This window comes from Ambystoma mexicanum, chromosome 6q (genome assembly GCF_040938575.1).
Source record: "Ambystoma mexicanum isolate Mex_15411 chromosome 6q, UKY_AmexF1_1, whole genome shotgun sequence".
Taxonomy (NCBI): domain Eukaryota; kingdom Metazoa; phylum Chordata; class Amphibia; order Caudata; family Ambystomatidae; genus Ambystoma; species Ambystoma mexicanum.
In genome coordinates, this window is record NC_090937.1 from 300198959 (window position 1) to 300223004 (window position 24046).

The 24046-nt window shown below is 42.4% G+C and overlaps 1 protein-coding gene across 1 annotated transcript in view; it reads right to left on the reverse strand.

Moving 5' to 3' along the window:
- Positions 1-24046, reverse strand: part of LOC138515210 (serum albumin-like) — a 946494-nt gene that overhangs the window by 691141 nt on the left and 231307 nt on the right. Inside the window, exon 4 of the mRNA XM_069630169.1 lies at positions 4585-4720. Within this exon, the coding sequence (XP_069486270.1) occupies positions 4585-4720 (136 nt within the window). The remainder of the gene's footprint in view (positions 1-4584; positions 4721-24046) is intronic.

A 24046-nucleotide genomic window follows, 5' to 3' on the forward strand; every position in this document is an offset into this window, starting at 1 on the left:
CAACCATTCCCCTTAACTCCCCCGACCCCTCAGGCCCCTCCCCACGGCATCCTATCCCGCCCAGATCAATCACCTCTGACCACCACCTCCTAAACCAAGGACCAGCTTAACTAAGCTCCACGACTGAAGCTCCCCTACCAGACCCCTTTATCAGCAGTAAAACAATAAGCCAACCAACCTCCCCCATCAAATATGCAAGTACTCTTATCCAGACTGCCCCCAAGAGATTTTTTGCCTGTTTTATATATATATATATATATTTATGTGAATAAATTAAATAGTTTATTATTCGACTGACCATTACCATTCTTTATATATGTTTAAAAAGATGGTACCACCTGTCTTTGTGTCAAGTTTTGTCTCTAAATAGAAGTGCAACAAAGAGGGTAGCTTTCTTGGAAACTGTTTTTCTCATGATGTTGTAACATCCTCATCCAAAAAAGCCCCCTGTATTTAAAAAGAGGACCCATCATGCTCCTTTTGTGTATACATGCCCCGTGTTCCTCCAGATCAACTTAGGCTGGCTGGGGGGGTGAGGGGGGGGGAATTAAGTTTCATGAAATTCCTTCAACCTGGCACCCACGCTTGTTTGGACCCTTTATGCGCCATCGCCTGTCTTCCCTGCTCTTCTCCTCTCCCTCCATCTGTGGCCCAACCCCCCAACAGCTCCCCCGTTACCCTCCGTATGTCATCCTCCATTACCAGTTTATAGTTATAACCATTGACTTCAAAGGATATGGAAAAGAGAAAGCCACATCAGTATCTCACCCCCTTCTCAGTGAGCCATTTGTTAAGGGGGAGCATAGATGCCTCTTCGTTAATGTGCGCGAGGACAGGTCCGGATAGATCTTCACATTTCCCAGGGAGACTGGGCCCAGCCCCCTTTGCTTATTCCGGGATTTTTTGTCTGTCTGGGTAATTATGGAAGTGGGCGAGCACTGAGCGTGGTCCCCTCCCCACCGCCCCCGCTCTTTCAATTTTTGGCTCATCCATGTTCTCGTCTCCGAAAAGCACCTTCACTACCTCATGGATTGTCCTCCTGAGGTCTCTTTCCATTTCCCCTTCCTTCTCTGGCATCCCAAAGAATCTCAAGTTGTTTCTCCTCTCAGGTTCATTTTAAGGGCCACCTCACCCTCCCTTCTCTCCATTTCCGCCAACCTCATATCTATTTGAGTCCCCATTGTCTCAAGGGAGGTTTGATTATTCTCAACCGCCTGGAGTCTCTCGTCCATACTGTCGATCCTGACATTTACTCTGTCTACTCTTCCTCTGATATCTACCCTCATTCCCTTGATCTTCTCAAGGAAGGAGGCGATATCTCTTGATGGAAATAGCGTCACCACACTTCTCTGACATGTTGGATTCAGCTGTGCTCCTCTCCAGCTGAGACCTTTGGAATTCAAATGGACCCAGCCTTGCCTTCCAGTCCATGGGCGGGGGTCCTCTTTTCTGGATTCTGAATACACACCTACAAGAGTCCCCAGAGGCCCCCTGCTTCAGACATTGGGTTAACTTTCAGGCCACAGGTCCTTATTCGCCCTTCTCTTCTGGGAGATCAACTCTGTGAGTTTTCGTGTCTCCTCCAAACCTTCGCCCCTGTCTGAGCGGGGGGCCGAAGACCTTTAGCGCCTGGCATAGCTCCCTCTAGGGTCTCCTAAAATGGTCCGTCTGTTTCTCCGGGCCCTCCATTTGGTTGTCTACCTTCTCCCCCGGGGATCGACCCCCAGTAGTATCTTGTCCTCCGTGGCTTCTCACAAGCGGGCAGATGCCTGAGCACTCTTTCGGGAGCCCACTCTTAGCTATTGTCCTTTGCAGTTGCTTCAAGCCCCAGCACCAAGGGGTTTTGCGCTGGAGTGGGGTTTTGCAATGGAGGGGGGCGTAGTGGGGTGGACACACCACCTGCACTTCCTTCTGGGTGACTGAACCACCCGCAGCAGATCTCAAGGTGCTCCCCACAGGTCCCGTCCGAGTCTGGCTCTCACCAGCCTCTGTGTGCGCTCTTTCGCACTTGCAGCGATGTCCCAAGGCTTGTAGGGCTTCCCCCCCCCGAACCCACTCCCCCTCCTGCCCTGGAGTCGGGTGAGGTGAGTCCTCTGCTAGGCGGCCACACGCCCCGGGAAATGGCCCGGGGCCCTCACCTAGACCCATTCTATTGCGGCCATGCTGGGGCACAGCAGGGCGGGGGGCGGGCAGGAGCCCCACCGAGGATTCCCCATCTTGTGAAGTGCTCTCGTCTGTTTCAATCCCCTGCTGGGTCCTCTGCTGGTGGGGGCGGGAGGGGGGCTCGCCACAAGGCAGGCACATGCAACAGGCTCTCACACAGGGGCCCACACCTTCCCTGAATCCCTCGTGCTTTACTGGGGCAGCGTGGTGGGGGCGAGCCAAATCTGTGTCTGATGACTCCACATGCTTCCCTGGCCTCTTGTTTGGGGCCACTGCTGGCTGGAGTCCCACCTCTTTGTGCCCCCTGCACGGGCGGTGCTCCTCTTCTGCGATTTTTCCCCCCTTTCCTCTGGTTCTGGGGGGATAGGAGGCCCTCCGGGCCAAGACTCAATGGGAGAGAAGAGGTAGGTGCTGAGAAGGCACTCTAGAGATGTCCCACTTTATTGTGTTCGCTGGAGCCCCTTCCCGGGCAGAGCACCTCTCTCCTCGTTGGGGAGCCTGGGAGCAGGGCTCCGTTTGCTGTTGTGTAGCAGGCGGTTTCATTGGCCTTCGTGCTGTGTCTCTTCTCCCCTCCTCTCAGGCAGGGGGGGCACCCTCCGATCCAGGATTTGGACAGGGGGCACCAGGGTCTCCCACGTTCCATGGGGAGGACAGGTTCTTCAACAGGGGGCTTCATGGGGGGACTCGACCCTCAATACAGCCCTCAGAAGAGGAGGTAAGAACAGAGACTACCTCATCTCCGCCCCTCCTGGTGGCCACCAGTTTAAAATCTTTGAAGGCATGTTTAGATTGGAGGATGGTTTCGATTTACAGATTAATAATCCTCCCTCTTCAGAAGTCATTGTATGAGGATATCAGAGCAGCATTGATGGAGGGGAAAATCCTAGTTTTTGCAAACTGAACAGTATTGTTGTAGAAATCTTGGATGTCTGTTTGTGTACCATTAATGATTTGATCCGTATTCCAAGCAGTATTAAATTGGCCATCAAGATGGCTGACTGGATAAATATAACAAGTATAATGAGAAGCAATCGCTTGCATGCTTCATTTTCCAGTTTAGATAAGCCACTGAGTGTTTTACTTACTGAAGTTTCCAAATGCCTATTGGCGGTCGACATTTTAGAGATTTCGGATGAACTTGTTATTGACAGGTGAGATTATGGAAGGGAGAGTAAAGATCAAAGTTCTGATGGTCAGTATACGTTTTGTAACCAAGAAAGGAAGCAAGCCTTTCTAGTCAAGGAGCTAGAGCCATCGATACCTAATTTGTTTTGTAAGTAACATTTTGTGACTGAATACTGATGAGTTCTGGGAATGCTTATCATCTGGACACTAAACGTTGCTCACTCTTAATGTACTGAAAATGTTGGCTGATCTCGGATTTTTAACAAAGTAATGATCCAGTATTATGAGGAATACGTTTTTTCTATATTAGACTGCAAATTTAAGATTTTAGTTTTTTATTTGGTTTTATTGGATTGTTTATGTTAATTCATATGTTTGTATGTAATGTATTGTATGTGAAAAGTCATATTATTGGCAACACATTGATATACATTTTTTTTTAAATGGCGCTCTTAACAACGGGCTCTATTGTGGGGTAGTTGGCTCGGGACCACTAACATGGACATCAATGACCTATCACACAATAGAGGCCTCTGCCGAGGGCTATACAATTTCAGTATAGGTCATTACATTCCAATGTTTCTTCTTATGTTTTTCCTTGTTTTAAACAGAACATCCTACCCTCATTTTCAGGAATGTTCTGATATCGACCTTGCCCCCTTAGTAGGACCATTTCAGGGTGGTAATGTCTCTTAACTCTCAATAAAGACTGTCACTTTGATCAGGCCTGTTAATTTGGGCAGAAAGCCTTCACCCTCTGCTAGAGGCCCTCTGAATCTAGCATCATTGCTTAAATATCACATACCTCAATCCATTCCTTATGCAATGACCAACACTTCTTGTACCTGCGAAATTTGCCACCAAATTGTGGCTGGCTACTGTCGGATGGTTTCTGAGGACATGACAGACTAGAATTCCATCACTGACAGCTGAAGGGGTACGTAGAAATCTTGAGAGGGCACGGTGTTATAATCCATTTTGGAATTTTGGCTCAGAGGATGATTCTGTTTGTGGTTACCATATAAAGCATGGAGTGGAGCTATAACATTACAATGACATAGTATGTCTTATTTTCTCAATTTATCAAAGTATGCCTTGATCTTAGGGAAAAGATTTATTGCACTTTTTCATATAATGAAATGTATTTTTGGTTCATGCTTTTGTATATGCCTTATTCTCGCCCATCACAACTAGCACTGTCACCACATTCAATCATAAACTGGGAAACATACTGTAAAATAAATTTAGTTAACAAATGAATGCATGACTGTGTGTGTGTGTATAGAAAACAAGTACCTTCTCAGTGAAGCATTGCATAGTATCAGCGAACTCATTGCAGCAATCAACAGCCATCTTCTCAAACTGACCAGCGAGAGACAGAGCGCCCAAAGAAGAGAGAAACGGGTGTCTCCGAACCACTTCATGCAGGTAGCTGTAAGGACGATAATTCATCCATTGATTATTTTGTGTGATCCATAACAGGAGGCTGATCAGCTGCATTCCAATAAATGTCCTCAATGAAAACCAGTGCAAGCGTTGGTGTTCAGTGATGTTGCGGGTCAAATATGAGCTTCAGGCTGTATAGTGAGATCAGTGGTGATACTCAAATGATTACAAGTTCTTCTCAGTATTTGGAAACATACAAATGCGACTTTTTCCCCTGAGATGATCCTGTAGCCTGTGGGGATCCCCTGCGTGGACGTTGAATTAATTGATGCTAGAAACCTGCTAAGAACGTAAATGTTTTAAAATAGTGACTTATTTTCAGATACTACATGAGGATTCATGTGAGTGCAAAACTATGTTTAGGAAAATAAAATGAAATTAGATGAACATTTATTCAGCGAGCAGAAAATGATGCACATTGCAGGTTCTACTGAAAGGAAACATGAAGGCTATTGTCATACTCTGTCCTTAATGAGATGACCAGGAGCCACAGTACAAAGGGAAAGCTTGTTATTGGTTGGAGCATCAAGATAGTTCAGCCCATAGGGTACTCAAGACTTTGGTAAAGGAAAAGGGCCTCCATCGGCAGACCCTCTCACTCGGCCAGCATCTCTCGAACTGTCAACCATAAAATACTCAGCAGACAGCACCCACTCCACATTCTACACTCAGACATCCTATGAGCTCATCATACATTTATCTGCTGCAGCATGTTTTTTAAGTGATCAATTTTGCATATTAAATTAAATCTTTAAAATGATAATACCGAGTGCATGGAAAAGTTTCAAAATCTTTATTGCAGATTGTCAGAAAATATAAAATTACAAAACTTTAAGCATGACATGTACCACATTAGTAGAAGGCTAACGCGTCAATAATAAACTATTGGTACCCTCAAACCACTCACATCAATATCTAATACTTACACAGGAGCATTTAGATCACAAAATAGTTCCAGAAAGGCGTTACTCTTACGTCCTGTTCTCCCCTAAATCATTACCACATCTTAAATAAGGCTGCTATTGATGAAAAAGCTGATTTGATAGCTATTATCAGTCTATTATTTGCTTTAATCCTAAATAACCTGTGACTACTTTGACAATGTCATTTCCCAGGAGGGTATGGTAACCTCTCTCAGCCGGGGATTAGAGGCATAATAGAGAGAAATCCAGAGCCAGTCTTTCCCGTGAGGCGGACAGTGGCATTTGAGAGTGCCACGGCTCCTCTCCCTCCACTTGTGCCGGTATGTTTGTGTGCAGTACAAGCTTGTCTCATCCGATACCTCATATGCAAAATGCTCACCAGAGTTTGTGTATTTCTTTCAGAAACACAGCATCAGACTGGAAACAATGAAAATCCAAGATGCTACAGCGACCCACCCGCGACACACACGAGAAGAGACTCCTGTACACAGCAGCACCCGGAGAGATAGAAGACTGCTGCACAACACCGGCAGCAATTTGGCCGGAAATGAAGATACTACTCTAGACCACCAGGAAACCTGAACAGGGACTTACCAAGATGGGAGGACACCTTCCAGAGATCCCCTAACATAACTTGGTACTTGGCAAACCATGGGCTGCTATTGCTGATTTATGGCTGACCTGCGAAAAGAAAAGTTGCAGGGTTTAACTCGCTAGTTATTAATGTGCCTATTTGTAACATCATCCAGGAGCGCAACGCATGTTTAGACATTCAATGGGAACAGGAGGAGGAGTATAAAGAGAGCAACAGGAAGAAGGAAGTGGTGGGTTGTTTGGATGAGGTCAGAGGAGGTGGAGTTGAGAGACCAGCATGCAGAAAGATGGTGCAGGCAATTTCTAAATCAGGTGAAGTATTGGCTAGTGAGTGCAAGTGATACTGCAGTGTGAGTGGACGAAAATAACATGGAATGACATTAGATTTAAAGATGTCCAGTACGGTGCATCCAGCTCTTCAAGTAACTTGTTCTCAAGTTTCAGTATGATCAAGAAAGGTTTTGCGCACACCCAGCAATGTCTGTTCTATATCATGTAAGCAGTCCATTTCTTCTTCATATGACCCCACCATAGTCATTTCAGTATTACAATCCCGCAGTTCGGGCACTATTCCCTTTTCCCATTGTCTCAGAATACATATTTTAGCCGTCATCTGTGTTGTGCAGAGCCACCTCCTCAAGTGTTTCGTTAAGTTTGAATGTTTGGGAGATGTGTCCACAGCCCCCAGATCAGCAATGGAAAACCATCTCACCTAAGGACAAGACAGGGTTTCCAAACACAATAAAGACCAAACCCTCTGAAGTGTTAGCAATAGCAGAGCAGTCAGGTTTTTTTCAAGGAAGGAGTAAGGCTGATAGTGAAATATAGTTAGTCGTAATAGTTACCCCTAGAGAATACACCTCACTGGTATACTGAAAAATGCAGGGTTTACTTATCAGTAATATAGTTCCTAATCTTCCTTGTCACAGTTGTATACATAGTGAGGGATGTCGGTTCTCTGACAAACCTCTGCTATAAACTTAATATATATATATATATATATATATATATATATATTTTATTATTATTTTTTTTTATTTTCGTTTTCTCACCTTCATAGCCCACCCCCTTTGACAGGGTGTCTAGCCAGGATGTCTAAGAGGAATAGAGCAGCCTATCACCTCTTCTTGTCATTACCAAGCTCCACAGCAACAGTTCAAAGTCTTTGTCAGTCTTAAGAGGACGGTGACGAAGAAGAGTAGGGACTCAGAGTGATGAAGATTACATTATGTAATCTGTGCATTACCTCCTTGTTCCATCTTTCATTTCCAAGTCCTATACAGAGTGAGGATGTATCAGGTACCAGGCTTTTAACCTAACACGAACCACAACACAGAATAACGTTAACACAGTTAAATAAATGTAACCTACACACTGTGGGCAGTTTGAAGCACTCAAGTACAAAAGGATCCTGGAATAGCAACATGCAAAATATAGTGAAGTATGATAGTGGATTTGGAGACCCATGTGGTGTGCCATGCATGTCTTCCATAGAGACACCCCTGGCATTAGCCTAGGAGGCAGCAACCCCTGTGATAGAGTGGCCCATGATTACTGGCGGGCAACAATTCCTTACTACTCACGTAAGCCAGAGAGATTGCCTTCCTAACCCTCCGACTAAATGTTGAAGTGGAGGGTTGAAGACTCAAATGAGTTGGTCCAACAGCCACCGGACGAGAATCACATTTGCGTACAGAAGGTGTCTGCTATAGATATTATCAATACACCTAAAAAAAGGTCCTGGGTCATATGTCACAACGTGTGTCTTCACAATCCTCTTAGAAAAGTTTGAACCAAATAATAGCTCTCTAGAACCCTAGCGAAATACCTGTGATGTATCCGCTTGGCCGCTCTCCCTGCTCGTCTCCTTGTGGACCTGGCATTCAACAGGCTGCTCAACGGTACATAGCGCCATTATAAGACTACCTCAGCTCAACATCATCGATATTGCTTTCTGTACTCAAATATTTACTTTCTTCTTTGTTATTTAGGATCTATTTTGAGCATATTAGCTCTTTAACTTCAAGGGCCCGCCTTCTTGGGCGTATTCCTACGTAAGTTAGCACGCGTACGTACCTGCACGCGAGAAGCCTATCGAAGTACCCGTGAAGTATCCGCTTGGCCGCTTTGCTGCGCTTGTCGGCCAAGTCGGTTTGCTTCGTCGGTATCCTCGCGAAAAAGAAAGTGCCCTAGGAATTGTGTTTAGCTGCATTCTTTTTTTTGATACAAAGAAAGCTGTGAAAACACTTGTTGGTGTATTCCTTTTCTTCGACAGCGAATGGAACGAGGCGTATTTACATTGAGGACTGGTATGCCCCCCTCACTCCTCGTTCAGAAACGAAACAGCTCAATCCAAATCTCCTGTTGTTTTTGCTAAATGAAAAGATTCCAAACAAACATGCTCCACTCCACTTTCACGTTCTATTAAGAAACTGACGCTTTTATCGACCATGTCAGTCACGAACGTGGACATACGCTCATTTTACAAGGAGCCAGGTTCAAGTAATGGATTGATGCCTGCACGGACCGTTGAGCAATTAACACTTCCCCAGTATGAACATTGGCTCGATAAAACTGCCAACGGGGTCATATTAGAGATTCCGCGTTACAAACAACTGCACCTTCTTCAAACTGACCAACCAAGACCTTGCCTTTAAAGATTTCACAAACTAATAGAAACACCTCTTTAACCAACAGTATTCTTTTTTGTAAGGCTCTTACTGCTCCAGTACAATCTGTTAATAATAATCAAAATCAATCTGAGCCAATTGATATGGCTGTGATTGATGTGGATTCAAATGGCTTGTGTTTCTCGGCCCATGACTCTTTCCATAATCTCTCTGGGTCGCCTATTCTTTTTCCTGACCTAAGCCAGCCAAACTCAGACATAGCAGTTTCATATACAGCCCCTAGTCCCCGTAAACTGCGTGAGTCATCAGTGGGCTTGCAACCCCTCTGCCAATCAGAGCCCTCTACTAAACTGCTGGAAATAACACTTAATGCTATGAATCTCACCATACATTCGATGACAAAGCTTTTTCACACCCTGGATGCAAAATTGATGCATCAGACTGCCCAAATGGAAAGAATTATTTTAACTTGACAGAATGACATACGTAACTTCCTGAGCCCAGAGGCACGAGTCCATATTGATATCCCCCGATAAACAACTACCATGATCTCTGTATCATGTCAAACCACTTTCTGTATGCAAAATCAAGATGCCCCTTCTACAGCAACTGGTAATTGCGCACTCAAAAGCATGCCATCTTTGTTACCACATTTTGCCGACATTATCCATGATGTAATTGCAGAAACGCAAAATGTGGTCCCAGCAAATGTGTTAATGATTCGCCCTCACTTCCTGTTAGCAAACACGCTTATACGATTTTTGATGCTACCAAACCTACTTCTGAAACATCCAAATAATCTTCCAACTTGCAAACTAAAAAATCTAAAGATCTTAAATCTGTAAAAGGTTCCTCTACAAAGACCAAACAATTTATTAAATCAATAAATCAACCAAAGAGAGCCCTGACCATAGCTTCAAATGATGTGACCAAGAAATATGTTCAACAAGCTCATGCTAGAAAAATCCATTGCGCTTGTAACTCCAACCTGAATATCTCTTTGTACGCTCCTCTCGATGAATTGGTTGCTGCAGCCTCGGCAGTGATTATTGAGGAGAGAGATTTACAAACACATCCTCAACCTATATGTGACTCACCAAAGACTATAATCACCTAATAAAATGACCACACAACCTTCTAGCGACTTCCATCGGCACGAAATTCAGTAAGCAGTCGATCTCTACATGGTTGCTCAACCATCACAAAAATACATTGACCAGCCCTTGGTTAATCAACCATTCAGGCAGTCTATAAATCAAAATGTGGAGAAGCAAAAAAATGAATCAATATTACCTACATCTGCGTTTAATGTGATCTCTGATACCACTTCGAGACCTGGGGGTTCATCATCTCAAACAGCCCATGTTTCACTGGTGAGATCAGACTTGACTACCATGAAGATGAGGGAAAATGCCCAAAGTTTAAATAACAACAAAGTATTGGAAAAATTGCAGAAGATGACTCCTACCCATGACATGGCACAAAACGTGTCTGAAGGAACTCATTCATTAGCCTCTCTTGCACTTGCAATATTACGTCTGATTGACAATGTTTTAACAAACAATAAAGAGACAAGAAATCCCTCATTTGTAACGCCAGTTAGAAACCAACATACATTGGCTCAATCAAAGAATCAAGCCAACCTGTCAGCAAAACGTCTACCCCTTTCTCCCTGCTGTCATCCTGCAGACCCCTTCCATTTACACAATATGATCTAAACCGGCAATCCATCATGGACATTTTTTCTGATGTTCCAGTACTAGAAGACATTGCCTCCTCTGATGTAGAATTGGTTGAATTTAATCAAGAAAGCAAGTTAAGCTCAGTTGAGATTTGGATGAAATCTCAACTAGGTCAAAATACCATGTGGCTTGCCAAAACACAACTCTATTCCATGGGCTTCATCCTGCTAGCAGGTACGCCCTTAATCAATAATTTGAGTTCAGTGCGTCATGCTTTCGTTCTCACATGCCACTCCAACATCATCCTTCCAATCACTTCAGGAGAAACCTGATCAGCTGGTGTCACAATGTGTTTGTAAATGTAATAGAAACCAACAATAACTAGATCAATCACCTCCGTCTCGATCAGTCTTTCTACTCAGCTGGAACTCTAGAGGCTTCAAACACCTACTAAACAATCGTTCAATCGAGATTAATAAACATGATGTGATACTTTTGCAGGAGACTTGGCTTACCTCTGTCCCTATATGGGACAATCATGACGTTCACATGATTCTAGCCACCAAAGCCACACGTGGTTGACCAACCTCAGGGCTGCTAATTGCTGTCAAACAGAGTTAGAATTTTACATCAGAGGCTTGGGCCTCTCCCAATGCCTTCATTCAGATGATAAAACTTCATTACTATGGCACATCCTATGCCTTACTGAATGTTTACTGGAACCCGGTGCGGATATCAGATGAGCATTTTTTTAAGACCTTAATCACCTGATGGAACTTATTCTACTTGATCCTAATGTCTCGGAGATTATAATAGCTGGGGATTTGAATCTTCATTGTTTACGAACTGATCCCTCCCAATATGTTGTAAGACTGGCAAAATGGAACCACTTTGTTAAAACTCGTAACTTTCAAATGCTAAATGGAACCTTTAGGGCTGATATACCACCAAAACCAACATGGCATAGAGAAGACAGTGCTGCTGTCATTGATTATGTGTATGTAGACTCTGTCTTTATATCCCAAGTCATTAATTTCCGTGTCTTGTCAACAGAACTGAGTGATCACAACATGCTTATAATGGTATGGATTGTAGAAAGTCCTCACACTACCATCTCCAATAATTCGGCACAAGGATATTTGTCAATCAATCCTAGTCGTAATAGATTACGCTGATTTGAGTCCTCCTTGAAACTATTCAGTAATCACCTGGCCTCAGAAGTATATAAAAACACCACAAGTGTAACCGATTAGGAAATTATATATTACGACCTGATGCAGCTTTTTCAACTAACTTTTTGTCAACAGACCAAGATTGCACCAAAACTACATGTTTATAACCAAGAAATTAAAGAGCGGAAACCTGTGTTTCGATTACAAAAAGGTGAGGCACTAAAATTGGCAGATGATAATCGAGGAGCAGCTTTTATCAGACTAAAAATCAAATATAAAAATTGGCTTTGCAGTCGAAAATCACGCATTTATCAATTAGATAGAGCCAAGATGCTGAGTGTATTACAAACTAAAAATACAGCTGAAATATGAACAGCTATTAACCAAGCGTCCTCAGGGCATCAAGTAGCTTTGCAGTCTCAAGGGGTAACAGAACTTGATTTGATAATCTACTGTTCACAATTGTATGCTTCCCCTGATGATACAATGCATCTCAGTCCCCCTTTAGAAACAACACATTTTTAACTTGACTTTGACAAAGAAGACATTTTATACCACATAAATAATGTGAGTCGTTCAACGGCCCCGGGCCCGGGTGGCCTATCGAACTTCAACTTTAAACAGCATCCTGAGATTTGGACAGAGATATTGTACAACATCTTTAGTCATGTAAATAATGCACAACATTTACCACAATCATCGAAACATTCTATCATTCTTCCCATTTACAAAAAAGGTGATCGATGCAAACCATCTAGCTACAGACCGATTGCACTCCTGGATGCACCTGGTAAGATTTTCTGTCAAATCATTCTCAGAGACTTAAACAAGTGGTCCTCAGATGCACATATGAGAGACCCATTTCAATCAGGGTTTGTGGCCGGTTTGGGCACATCGCTTAACATCAGCGTACTAAATATGATCGAATCCCAATATGCCACCCGGAAACAATCTCTATATTTAGCATTCGTAGATTTCCGGGTGGCATTTGATTCCATTGACCGCCATTTACTATATGAGAAACTAACCTGTTCCAAATGTCCTAGCTCGCTTCTCACCCTAATTAAACTCCTTCATACAGAAACAACTATGCAGGTGAGACTAACATTTGAAGGGTTATTGTCCTCATGTTTTTCGACAGAAAGCAGGTATGCATTTTGGCTTCTATTTTGTTAAATTTATTCATTCTAGATATGGGTGAATCATTCACAGCCATAATATGCAATGCCCCGAAATTGGGTCTGCAACAAGTTGCATGGCTCCTTTATGCAGAAGACCTTATCCTCCTGTCTCAGACTCCCAAAGGATTACAAAATCTTCTTTTAGGCTAAACATGTATGCACATGCAAACAATCTGTTGATAAACACAGACAAAACACAAGTAGTCATCTGCAATAGTGGTACTAAAAAAACGACCACATCTAACAATAAGTGGTTTTAACAAAACTCTGAATTAATGGTAGTAACGCAATATAAATATCTGGGCATGCCATTTAAAAACTCAATGACAGATGCTATCTTTGAGCAAGGTTTAGATCTAAAATTAACAACACTGATCTCTCAGGCGAAAATACTGATTTACAAATATGACAAAATCTCTTGTACACACTTTATGATGTTTTTTCATCAAAATGTTGTCCCAATTCTCCTGTATGCTACTGAGGCAAGACTCCCAAGGGCACAAAAAAGTTGGGATATGCTCGAGGCACGATTCTGGAGACAAGTATTGAAAGTACCAAAATGCACTGCCGATTATACGATTTGAATTGGAATCTTTGTCCTTATATGTCCATGTTTTATGGACGATGTCTTAATGTAAATAATATCTTGACTGTGGTTGCATATTATCTCTTGAAATCTGAACATCATTTTCCTTGTAAATGGCGGACCTGTGTCTTGGATGCACTATCAGATGCCTCCATAACACTGGATCCCCTATTAGAAAATCCTGCCCGTGCTAAGATTACATTATTTGAATTTGATTGGACATGCAATCAATCAAAATGCGATTCCTATAAAGATTTTTACATGTTTCTATTTGGATGTAAGAGATTCCACAAGATGGCAGACTATCTAGTAAAATGTCCATCGCCCCATATTCGTAACCAATACTTACGCTTTAGGCTAAACCTATGGCATAGTAATGAAGTTCTAGCTAGAAGGGGTCAGCTTCCAAAAGATCTGAATTTCCGTCTGTTTTGCACTGATACTCTGCAACAAGAAACATTGCAGCATCTCATTGCAGATTGTCTTGCTCTGGCAGCAAAATGTCAACTGTATTTTAAAAATGTCCTTTCTATATATCGCCCATTAGACTCTATCATATGGCAGCACATTTTTTCTAGTCCCAAGCTTGCTGTAAAAATAGCAGTAGTGCACTTCCTCGATTCAATTCTGACTACTAAAGCCTAAGACATTATAGCTGCCTTTTAGGAAGTATCTTCCAATCAAACATGCCCAAACTTAAACGTGCAACGATCACGTCCGACACTAGGTTGATAGTAGTAAGACTGTATGTTAATTCAATCTATGTCAAGTATAAGTCTTCAATGTGTACAGTGTTTTAAGTTCTCTGAATTATTTTTCTTTTCTCTTCCTGCTAGTTATTCTTCCAAGAATTTTAAATGAACTATACTGTCATTTTAATTGTAAATGAATATAACACTATTGTCTGTTATAGGCTAATTATAATATTTGATGATTTGATGATTTGAAAGGTTGATGTTATCAGCCAACCAAATAAAGAAAAAAAATAGCTCTTCCAATTGGTTACACAAATACAAAAATCACTTTATTCTACAATTTAAAAACACAATGTTGCACAAACATAATACACAACGCAAAAACCAGGTGACACCACCTGGTAATGCCCGATTCTCTCACAATGTCTCACAATTGTGAGTTAATAGTTCATCATTTCTTAGTAAACGTCCTTATAATTGATATTGCTTGTGTTAACTTTCTGTTCAACTACGTAGTTCTTTGAGCAAAAAATCATACATGTTGCTTCATAGAAAACACTTTAATCTCAGTGTTTCCAACCAATTTAGGGATTGGCTTTTAAATGGCAGAACAGTTTCCCAAATCGGAAATTGTGGCTCGGAAGCCTATGCATTTTGGAGTGTCACTCCATCTTCAGAGCTATTTTTTGCATCAAAGCCACATTTATATAGTTCACAAAACACAAAATTAAATTAAACATTGCCATGTTGTTGTGCATACCAATTACAGCCATGCAGTTTTGTGTTATTCCAAAAAATAAAGGGAAAGCAAAGAAATATCACAGTATTACAAACTAAAAATACAGCTGAAATATGGACAGCTATTAACCAAGCGTCCTCAGGGTATCAAGTAGCTTTGCAGTCTCAAGGGGTAACAGAACTTGATTTGATAATCTACTGTTCACAATTGTATGCTTCCCTTTTGATACAATGCATCTCAGTCCCCCTTTAGAAACAACACATTTTCAACTTGACTTTGACAAAGAAGACATTTTATACCACATAAATAATGTGAGTCGTTCAACGGCCCCGGGCCCGGGTGGCCTATCGAACTTCAACTTTAAACAGCATCCTGAGATTTGGACAGAGATATTGTACAACATCTTTAGTCATGTAAATAATGCACAACATTTACCACAATCATCAAACATTCTATCATTCTTCCCATTTACAAAAAAGGTGATCGATGCAAACCATCTAGCTACAGACCGATTGCACTCCTGGATGCACCTGGTAAGATTTTCTGTCAATTCATTCTCAGAGACTTAAACAAGTGGTCCTCAGATGCACATATGAGAGACCCATTTCAATCAGGGTTTGTGGCCGGTTTGGGCACATCGCTTAACATCAGCGTACTAAATATGATCGAATCCCAATATGCCACCCGGAAACAATCTCTATATTTAGCATTCGTAGTTTTCGGGTGGCATTTGATTCCATTGACCGCCATTTACTATATGAGAAACTAACCTGTTCCAAATGTCCTAGCTCGCTTCTCACCCTAATTAAACTCCTTCATACAGAAACAACTATGCAGGTGAGACTAACATTTGAAGGGTTATTGTCCTCATGTTTTTCAACAGAAAGCAGGTATGCATTTTGGCTTCTATTTTGTTAAATTTATTCATTCTAGATATGGGTGAATCATTCACAGCCATAATATGCAATGCCCCGAAATTGGGTCTGCAACAAGTTGCATGGCTCCTTTATGCAGAAGACCTTATCCTCCTGTCTCAGACTCCCAAAGGATTACAAAATCTTCTTTTAGGCTAAACATGTATGCACATGCAAACAATCTGTTGATAAACACAGACAAAACACAAGTAGTCATCTGCAATAGTGGTACTAAAAAAACGACCACATCTAACAATAAGTGGTTTTAACAAAACTCTGAATTAATGGTAGTAACGCAATATAAATATCTGGGCATGCCATTTAAAAACTCAATGACAGATGCTATCTTTGAGCAAGGTTTAGATCTAAAATTAACAACACTGATCTCTCAGGCGAAAATACTGATTTACAAATATGACAAAATCTCTTGTACACACGTTATGATGTTTTTTCATCAAAATGTTGTCCCAATTCTCCTGTATGCTACTGAGGCAAGACTCCCAAGGGCACAAAAAAGTTGGGATATGCTCGAGGCGCGATTCTGGAGACAAGTATTGAAAGTACCAAAATGCACTGCCGATTATACGATTTGAATTGGAATCTTTGTCCTTATATGTCCATGTTTTATGGACGATGTCTTAATGTAAATAATATCTTGACTGTGGTTGCATATTATCTCTTGAAATCTGAACATCATTTTCCTTGTAAATGGCGGACCTGTGTCTTGGATGCACTATCAGATGCCTCCATAACACTGGATCCCCTATTAGAAAATCCTGCCCGTGCTAAGATTACATTATTTGAATTTGATTGGACATGCAATCAATCAAAATGCGATTCCTATAAAGATTTTTACATGTTTCTATTTGGATGTAAGAGATTCCACAAGATGGCAGACTATCTAGTAAAATGTCCATCGCCCCATATTCGTAACCAATACTTAGGCTTTAGGCTAAACCTATGGCATAGTAATGAAGTTCTAGCTAGAAGGGGTCAGCTTCCAAGAGATCTGAATTTCCGTCGGTTTTGCACTGATACTCTGCAACAAGAAACATTGCAGCATCTCATTGTAGATTGTCTTGCTCTGGCAGCAAAATGTCAACTGTATTTTAAAAATGTCCTTTCTATATATCGCCCATTAGACTCTATCATATGGCAGCACATTTTTTCTAGTCCCGAGCTTGCTGTAAAAATAGCAGTAGTGCACTTCCTCGATTCAATTCTGACTACTAAAGCCTAAGACATTATAGCTGCCTTTTAGGAAGTATCTTCCAATCAAACATGCCCAAACTTAAACGTGCAACGATCACGTCCGACACTAGGTTGATAGTAGTAAGAGTGTATGTTAATTCAATCTATGTCAAGTATAAGTCTTCAATGTGTACAGTGTTTTAAGTTCTCTGAATTCTTTTTCTTTTCTCTTCCTGCTAGTTATTCTTCCAAGAATTTTAAATGAACTATACTGTCATTTTAATTGTAAATGAATATAACACTATTGTATGTTATAGGCTAATTATAATATTTGATGATTTGATGATTTGAAAGGTTGATGTTATCAGCCAACCAAATAAAGAAAGAAAAAATAGCTCTTCCAATTGGTTACACAAATATCACTTTATTCTACAATTTAAAAAACACAATGTTGCACAAACATAATACACAACGCAAAAACCAGGTGACACCACCTGGTAATGCCCGATTCTCTCACAATGTCTCACAATTGTGAGTTAATAGTTCATCATTTCTTAGTAAATGTCCTTATAATTGATATTGCTTGTGTTAACTTTCTGTTCAACTACGTAGTTCTTTGAGCAAAAAATCATACATGTTGCTTCATAGAAAACACTTTAATCTCAGTGTTTCCAACCAATTTAGGGATTGGCTTTTAAATGGCAGAACAGTTTCCCAAATCGGAAATTGTGGCTCGGAAGCCTATGCATTTTGGAGTGTCACTCCATCTTCAGAGCTATTTTTTGCATCAAAGCCACATTTATATAGTTCACAAAACACAAAATTAAATTAAACATTGCCATGTTGTTGTGCATACCAATTACAGCCATGCAGTTTTGTGTTATTCCAAAAAATAAAGGGAAAACAAAGAAATATCACAGTAGTTGCCATTAGTATCTCTGGTGTGCCAATATGTCTAAGTAATTCATTTTGTAAAAACAATATGCAGAAATCCGTGATCCTACCTTATTCTTAGAACCTTAATGCTGTAAGTTGAAAATATACATATAACGCATGTCAGTTGGCATCTATACTATGATGTGTTTTCATTACCTTCCCCCTTCCCTCAATAGGTTAACTTTGTCCAACTGTTCGTTTTCATCTGTATCAGACTGTATATAACCTTCATGTCTGCGGGTAACCCTTGTTTGAAAGTTCCGCAGTACTCACCAAAGACCGCTCTTGTTTCCATTCCGCGGTCAATGTTACCCGCGAGGGCACGCACCACGGCGGAATGTATATGCTGTTGCTTGGAGACCCTGCGAGGCATCACGTCAGCAGATGTGTCATTGTGATGGTGCCTTCAGTGCCACCCTCCCATGGCAACGGGAGTGCGGGATCTGGTCTCCGCCACTGTTTGTGTGTTTCCATGGTGATCACTGAACAAAGTTTCTGTGCTGTCTCCGAGGAGGTAGACAATTAGCCCATTGTTGATCACTCAAAGCTCTTAATCGTGAGTTTCTACTCGCACTGTATGTGCTGCTCTAAAACAGGATACGTGTGGACACACGAACAGATGACATGTTGCTCTTACTCGTGAGTATATACTTGCACTGTATGTTTAGAAAAAAAGCTATGTTGCTCTTACTCGTGAGTATATACACGCACTGTATGTTTAGAAAAAAAGCTATGTGTTGGCGCGTGACCGACCATCATATTGCTCTTTATCTGTGTATACCAATGTATGCACAAAAACTCTCGGTTCATTGTCCTATATTGCATATCCATAAACAATAGATCTCAAATGGTGAAATACATGAACATACCACAGATGTGCAAAACTGCATCTTTCTAAATACACGGTATAGTTATCAAATAATCAATACATACTTAAACAATACATCTCCAACAGTGAAATAAATTCATACCATATATGTGCAAACCTGCATCATTCTAAATATACAGCATAGTAATGAAATGTGGAATGTTTGCATAATGCAAAGACAATACATATCTTCTAGTAAAGGAAACACACATGTATCTGCTAGAAATATGTAGCCCTCAGTCCCCATGGTTTTCATATATCAGGAACCTTTTCACAAAAAACACAACATTTTCATTTCCACATTCAATCCTCTGGGGGTTAATGTTCCTAATCAATCAATCCAAAATGATTCACGCTGGTCAAGCCTCTTCTGTATGCTTTCATGCGGATCGGTCCTGGAGACTGCCTCCAATATTTGGAAGCGTATCTGTGCTAAATTATGCTGTTTCTCTTGCCAATGCCTCGCCACTGCTAAATTCACGTTCTGATTTCTTATGCATGACCTATGCTCATTCCATCAAAGATTTTCTACCCTTTTAGATTGGCCAACATAGTACAAGCCGCATGGACACTTGATGGAGTATATGATACTCTGTGTATCGCATGTCGCATCGTTTTTAAGTTTAATCTTTTCTCCAGTGTCAGGGTGACTAATAGTTTCTCCTGTTTGTACATAACCACAGGTACTGCAATGCAAATACAGGAACTTTCCTTTCCGTAATGTATTTGCTCCTTGAATAATTGACCTTGTTTTGATCAATCTATCCCTAAAGTTCTTACTCCTCTGATATGCAAATATGGGGAGTTATCTGAAGAGGTGTTCAACTCGTTGGTCACATGTCAGTGTCCTCCAGTTCTTCTTGATTATGTTTTTGATTCTACTACTTTGCATAGAGTATTTGGAGACATATACTAGCAGAGACTTTACTTTTTCTCTCTTATTGGTGACCATTAGGTCCCCGCTTCTCTGGTCTGCTATTCGAATAAAGTGCTTTTTGTATTTTTGTAACCAATTGGAAGAGCTATTATTTTGTTCAAACTCTTCTAAGAGGATTGTGAAGACACAAGAAGTGACATTTGCCCCAGGACCTTTTTTGGTGTATTGATAATACATATTCCCACATAGTAGGAATGTCCATTACCCCAGAGTGGGTTTAGCCATTGTGAAAATAGTGAGTCTGCTATAGAGAAACATGAACAATATTCCCCAGAGCCAAGTAATGAATGGACCCATCCTCCCTATAAAAGGTTGGCAGGCTAACTTCCTGTTCCCTATGGAAGGATGAAGTCACATTGGGACGAAACTCAGGAGGGAGTTGTAAACATAACCTCTTGGTGCAAAACCTAAGAAAGTGGGATGAACATAGGAGTGCCCCAATCTCCCCCATGCATCTATCAGAAGTGATAGCCAGGACAAAACAGACCTTCTAAGAAAAAACTGTAAGGGGGCTTCGGTTAAAGACACAAATGGGGGTACTACAGGCCTTAAAAAAGCAGGGAAAATGGCAGAGAAGCCCCCTGCCATTGACAGAGGGCAGGGAAGAAAGGCAACACTTCAGCATGCAAAATGCATGCAAATGGAAGAGATGCCAGACTGTGGTTCCCTCACATCTTGCACCGCTGCTAACTGCGCACACATAGTGGATACTGCCAAACCTAATTTAATCCTACCCCTAATGAATCACCAGAAAGGGGAGCCATCTCCCTGTTCTGAAACCATTTGGAGAACATACGCCAATGCCCTTCATATGCTAGCAACATGGAAGAATGCCTAGTGCCCTGAATTGCTACTGCTACTTCCTCCGAAATGTATTTGCCATCATACTCCTGCGCCTGGCAGACAGACTGACAGACAGAGCCTGGCCATAGCCATAGCTGGAACGGCCATGGGGGGGCATTGAAGAGCGATGGGACCAAGGGAAAGTCCCCCAACTCCCCCACCCCTAATTCCCTCAGTAGAGGGAGCCACAACTTCTTATTCTACCAGAGAGCAACCCCTCAGCAGAGAGGACCATGTCTTCTTATTCTACCAGGGAGCAACCAAGATGACCCATGCCTTCTGCCCCTGAATCTTGATCAGGACCTGGGGAAATAAGGGAATGAGAAGGAAGATATCCAAAATAACCCTCAGCCAGGAACTTGACAGGGCATCCCAACATCACACATCAGAAATCCTTGTGAGAAGAACAAAACCTATGAAACTGCACATTGAAAGATGACCCCATGAGATCCATCCAGGTGGACCATCACCCATGACATTTCTTGGTGGACATGAGGGGAGCGAGAGAGTGGTCTTGCAAAGAAGGTAAAACTCTATACAGGGATTCCACCTCCACATTCTCCACCCCGGGATAGATGAGGCTGAGAGAGAATGCAGGTGATTCTCTGCCCATGCGCACAGATCCTGGGCCACTCGGGCTAGGGATTGTGAAAAGGACTCTACCGGTAAATTCACATACATTTTGCCAGCTGATTGTCTGTTATGACATGTAGAGGGTGACCCTCGATCTCTAGTATGAAACCCTTCAAAGCTAGAAAAATGTCCATCAACTTGTTCCAGTTCAATAGTTCAATGGGCAGCTGGACTTGTCTGAGGCCCATCGAAGCTGGGTGGAAGAGGCTCTGAGGCTTGACCGCAGCAACTCAGGCTAGCATCCTTGATGACATTCATAGGCGCTGGAGGCTGAATCTCTTTTTTCCGGAACACATGCTGATCCTGAAGACACCACTTTCAATTTATTTTCAGAGGCTGGGACATGGAGATCACAGCCTCATTATCCATGTCTTAGAAACTGCTGAAGCAGAGGCTTCAAATGTAGCCATGCCCAAGGAGGGACTGAGGACAAACAGGACACAAATTCACACTACACCTGTAACCATTGCTTCGCTGTCGAATGGGGAAGATTCAAGAGAGTCTGGACCACAGGTTCAAAGCTCTCTGGAGCGGTAGAAATATTTTGTTTTGAATAGTATCAAACACCACTCTTATAAATTACATAACCTGGGACCTGAGGAGGCAATCTTTTAGAAATTCATGAGCAAACCATGATCTTTGGATGGAGAGCAAACACTGAAGGCCTTCGCTTAAACCTGATCTGCTGACTGGGCATGAACCAACCAATCGTTATTTAATGGTCCAGACAAATACCCTGCCCATGGAGGATAGTCTCCAGTAGTACAAAAACCTTTGTAAACATTCTCAGCACAGTTCTTAACCCATAGGGGAGGGCAGAGTAATGGTGCTAAGCACATGCAGCACAAAGCATAAGGACCGGCTGGTCCTCCTTCAAGATGGGAAAATGCAAATAGGCATCCTTAGTATCGATCACTGTCGATACCAGAGTTCCTCAGGCTCTGGGATCTCTAGATTACTATGGACAGAGGCCATGGCTTCCCTTGATAGCGATGCTGCAATAGATTTAACTAATTCCATCCTGAATGAGGATTAAAGGATTAACTTGTTCAGATTCCTTAGGGTTAGAATGGGCCTGAGCCCTCCGGAGGTGTCTGGACCAGGAAGAGAGTTGAGAAAAATCCCATCAGCCCTCCCTCTGATGACGGGATCATGACTACTGCTCCCTTCACAAGCAGTGCCTGATTTCTCTCTGAGAGACTGGATGCTTTCCCTTGGTTCCTCGGCATGGCAGTTAGTAAAACCCCTGACTAAGTTGGAGGAGCACTTATAAAATTGATGACATAGCCCTTCTTCACAATGTTTAAAACCAATAGGTCCTTGATCGACATGTTACATTGAACAGTTGAAACCACCCCCATCCTGACCCCCTAACTGGGGAACAAGAGGAGCCTCACAGAGGCCAGGTATTGTCAGGAAGGAGGTTATTAGGCATTGTCAGGAAGGAGGTTGTTTGGCGGCAGGCCGGGAATGGACTACCAGCAACATAGCTGCATCTAACCTATCCCCCTGGTTCTTCAACATCTATATGGCTGCCCTGGCATGTGTGATTGCCACTCTCACCTCTCGCCGGCCTGCCTTGGCCCTGCACCCACCGGCGAGGCAAGAAACCTTGGGGTCATTTTTGACTCCACGCTCCCATTTTCTTCTAACATTTCAGACATCTGTAAAAAGTCTAACTACCAACTACATCACCTCAGAGGTACTCTACCTTTTCTCACTTTCCCCCAGCGGCTTACTGTCTCCTGAGCCCTAGTTCTGGCTAGACTGCACTATTGCAACAGCCTCTTCCTCAACCTCCCTTCCTCTGCCCTGCGGCCTCTGCAACTCATTCATAACAGAACCGCAAGCCTTATCCTTGGCCTCAATCCCCAGGACCACATCTCTTCAGTGCTCAATTCCCTTCACTGGCTCCTAGTGGCTTCATGGATCAAGTTCAAGACCCTCTGCATTATTCACAAGGCTTTCTGGGGCCTGCAACACTGCCTACCTAAATGCTGTCCCTCACGAGCCATCCGCTCATCTACCTCCAACCTTCTGCAAGTGAGCCGGTTCTTCAAGCAGAGATTTGAAGGGAGATCCTTATCCTCAGCAGGTGCCTCCCTCTGGAATAGCCTCCCTGCCACCCTCCGTCTGGAGCCTGATCTTCTTAAGTTCTGGAAACGCCTCAGTAACGTCCTCTTCTCCTCTTCTTTCTCTCTCCCTCTACCCTGCTAACCCAGTTCTCTTCTCTTTCCCTTTCTACCTCCTCTTCCTTTACAGATTGCTGACTGGCCACCTGGTGTACCCCAGAGTCTTACAGGTCCCTGTCACCCCGCCAGTTCTCTCTTGCACTTGCCTCAGGGCCCTACACCCCACCCACACTCATTGCGCTTGAGAAACAACCCCAGAAAGTGTCTCTCTGCACTTACCCCAGTCTCCACTGACCGGGTGCACTTGGACCTCCCCCATCCCTGTGACCATCTGTGCAGTTGCTCCCTAAGAAAACATCCAACAGTACTCCTTCAAATACACCCAGTAAAGAAATGTTTGAAGAACATACCAATATGTGTTATTGTCAATATAGTATCAAGATACTCTGATTACTCCTTTGAAAGAAAAATCACCTTTTACTAAAATGAGGAGGAAGATCTGTGGAGGAGTAGAGAAGACAGAACAAACAGAGAGAAAGTACTGTGATATTACGCCGAGTAAGTCCCATGGCTACATAAAAATGGAAGGGGAGGAGCCTGGAGAAGCAGAGAGGAAGCCCGCAAGTTACGAATCTGCTTGTTGGCTTACATGGAAA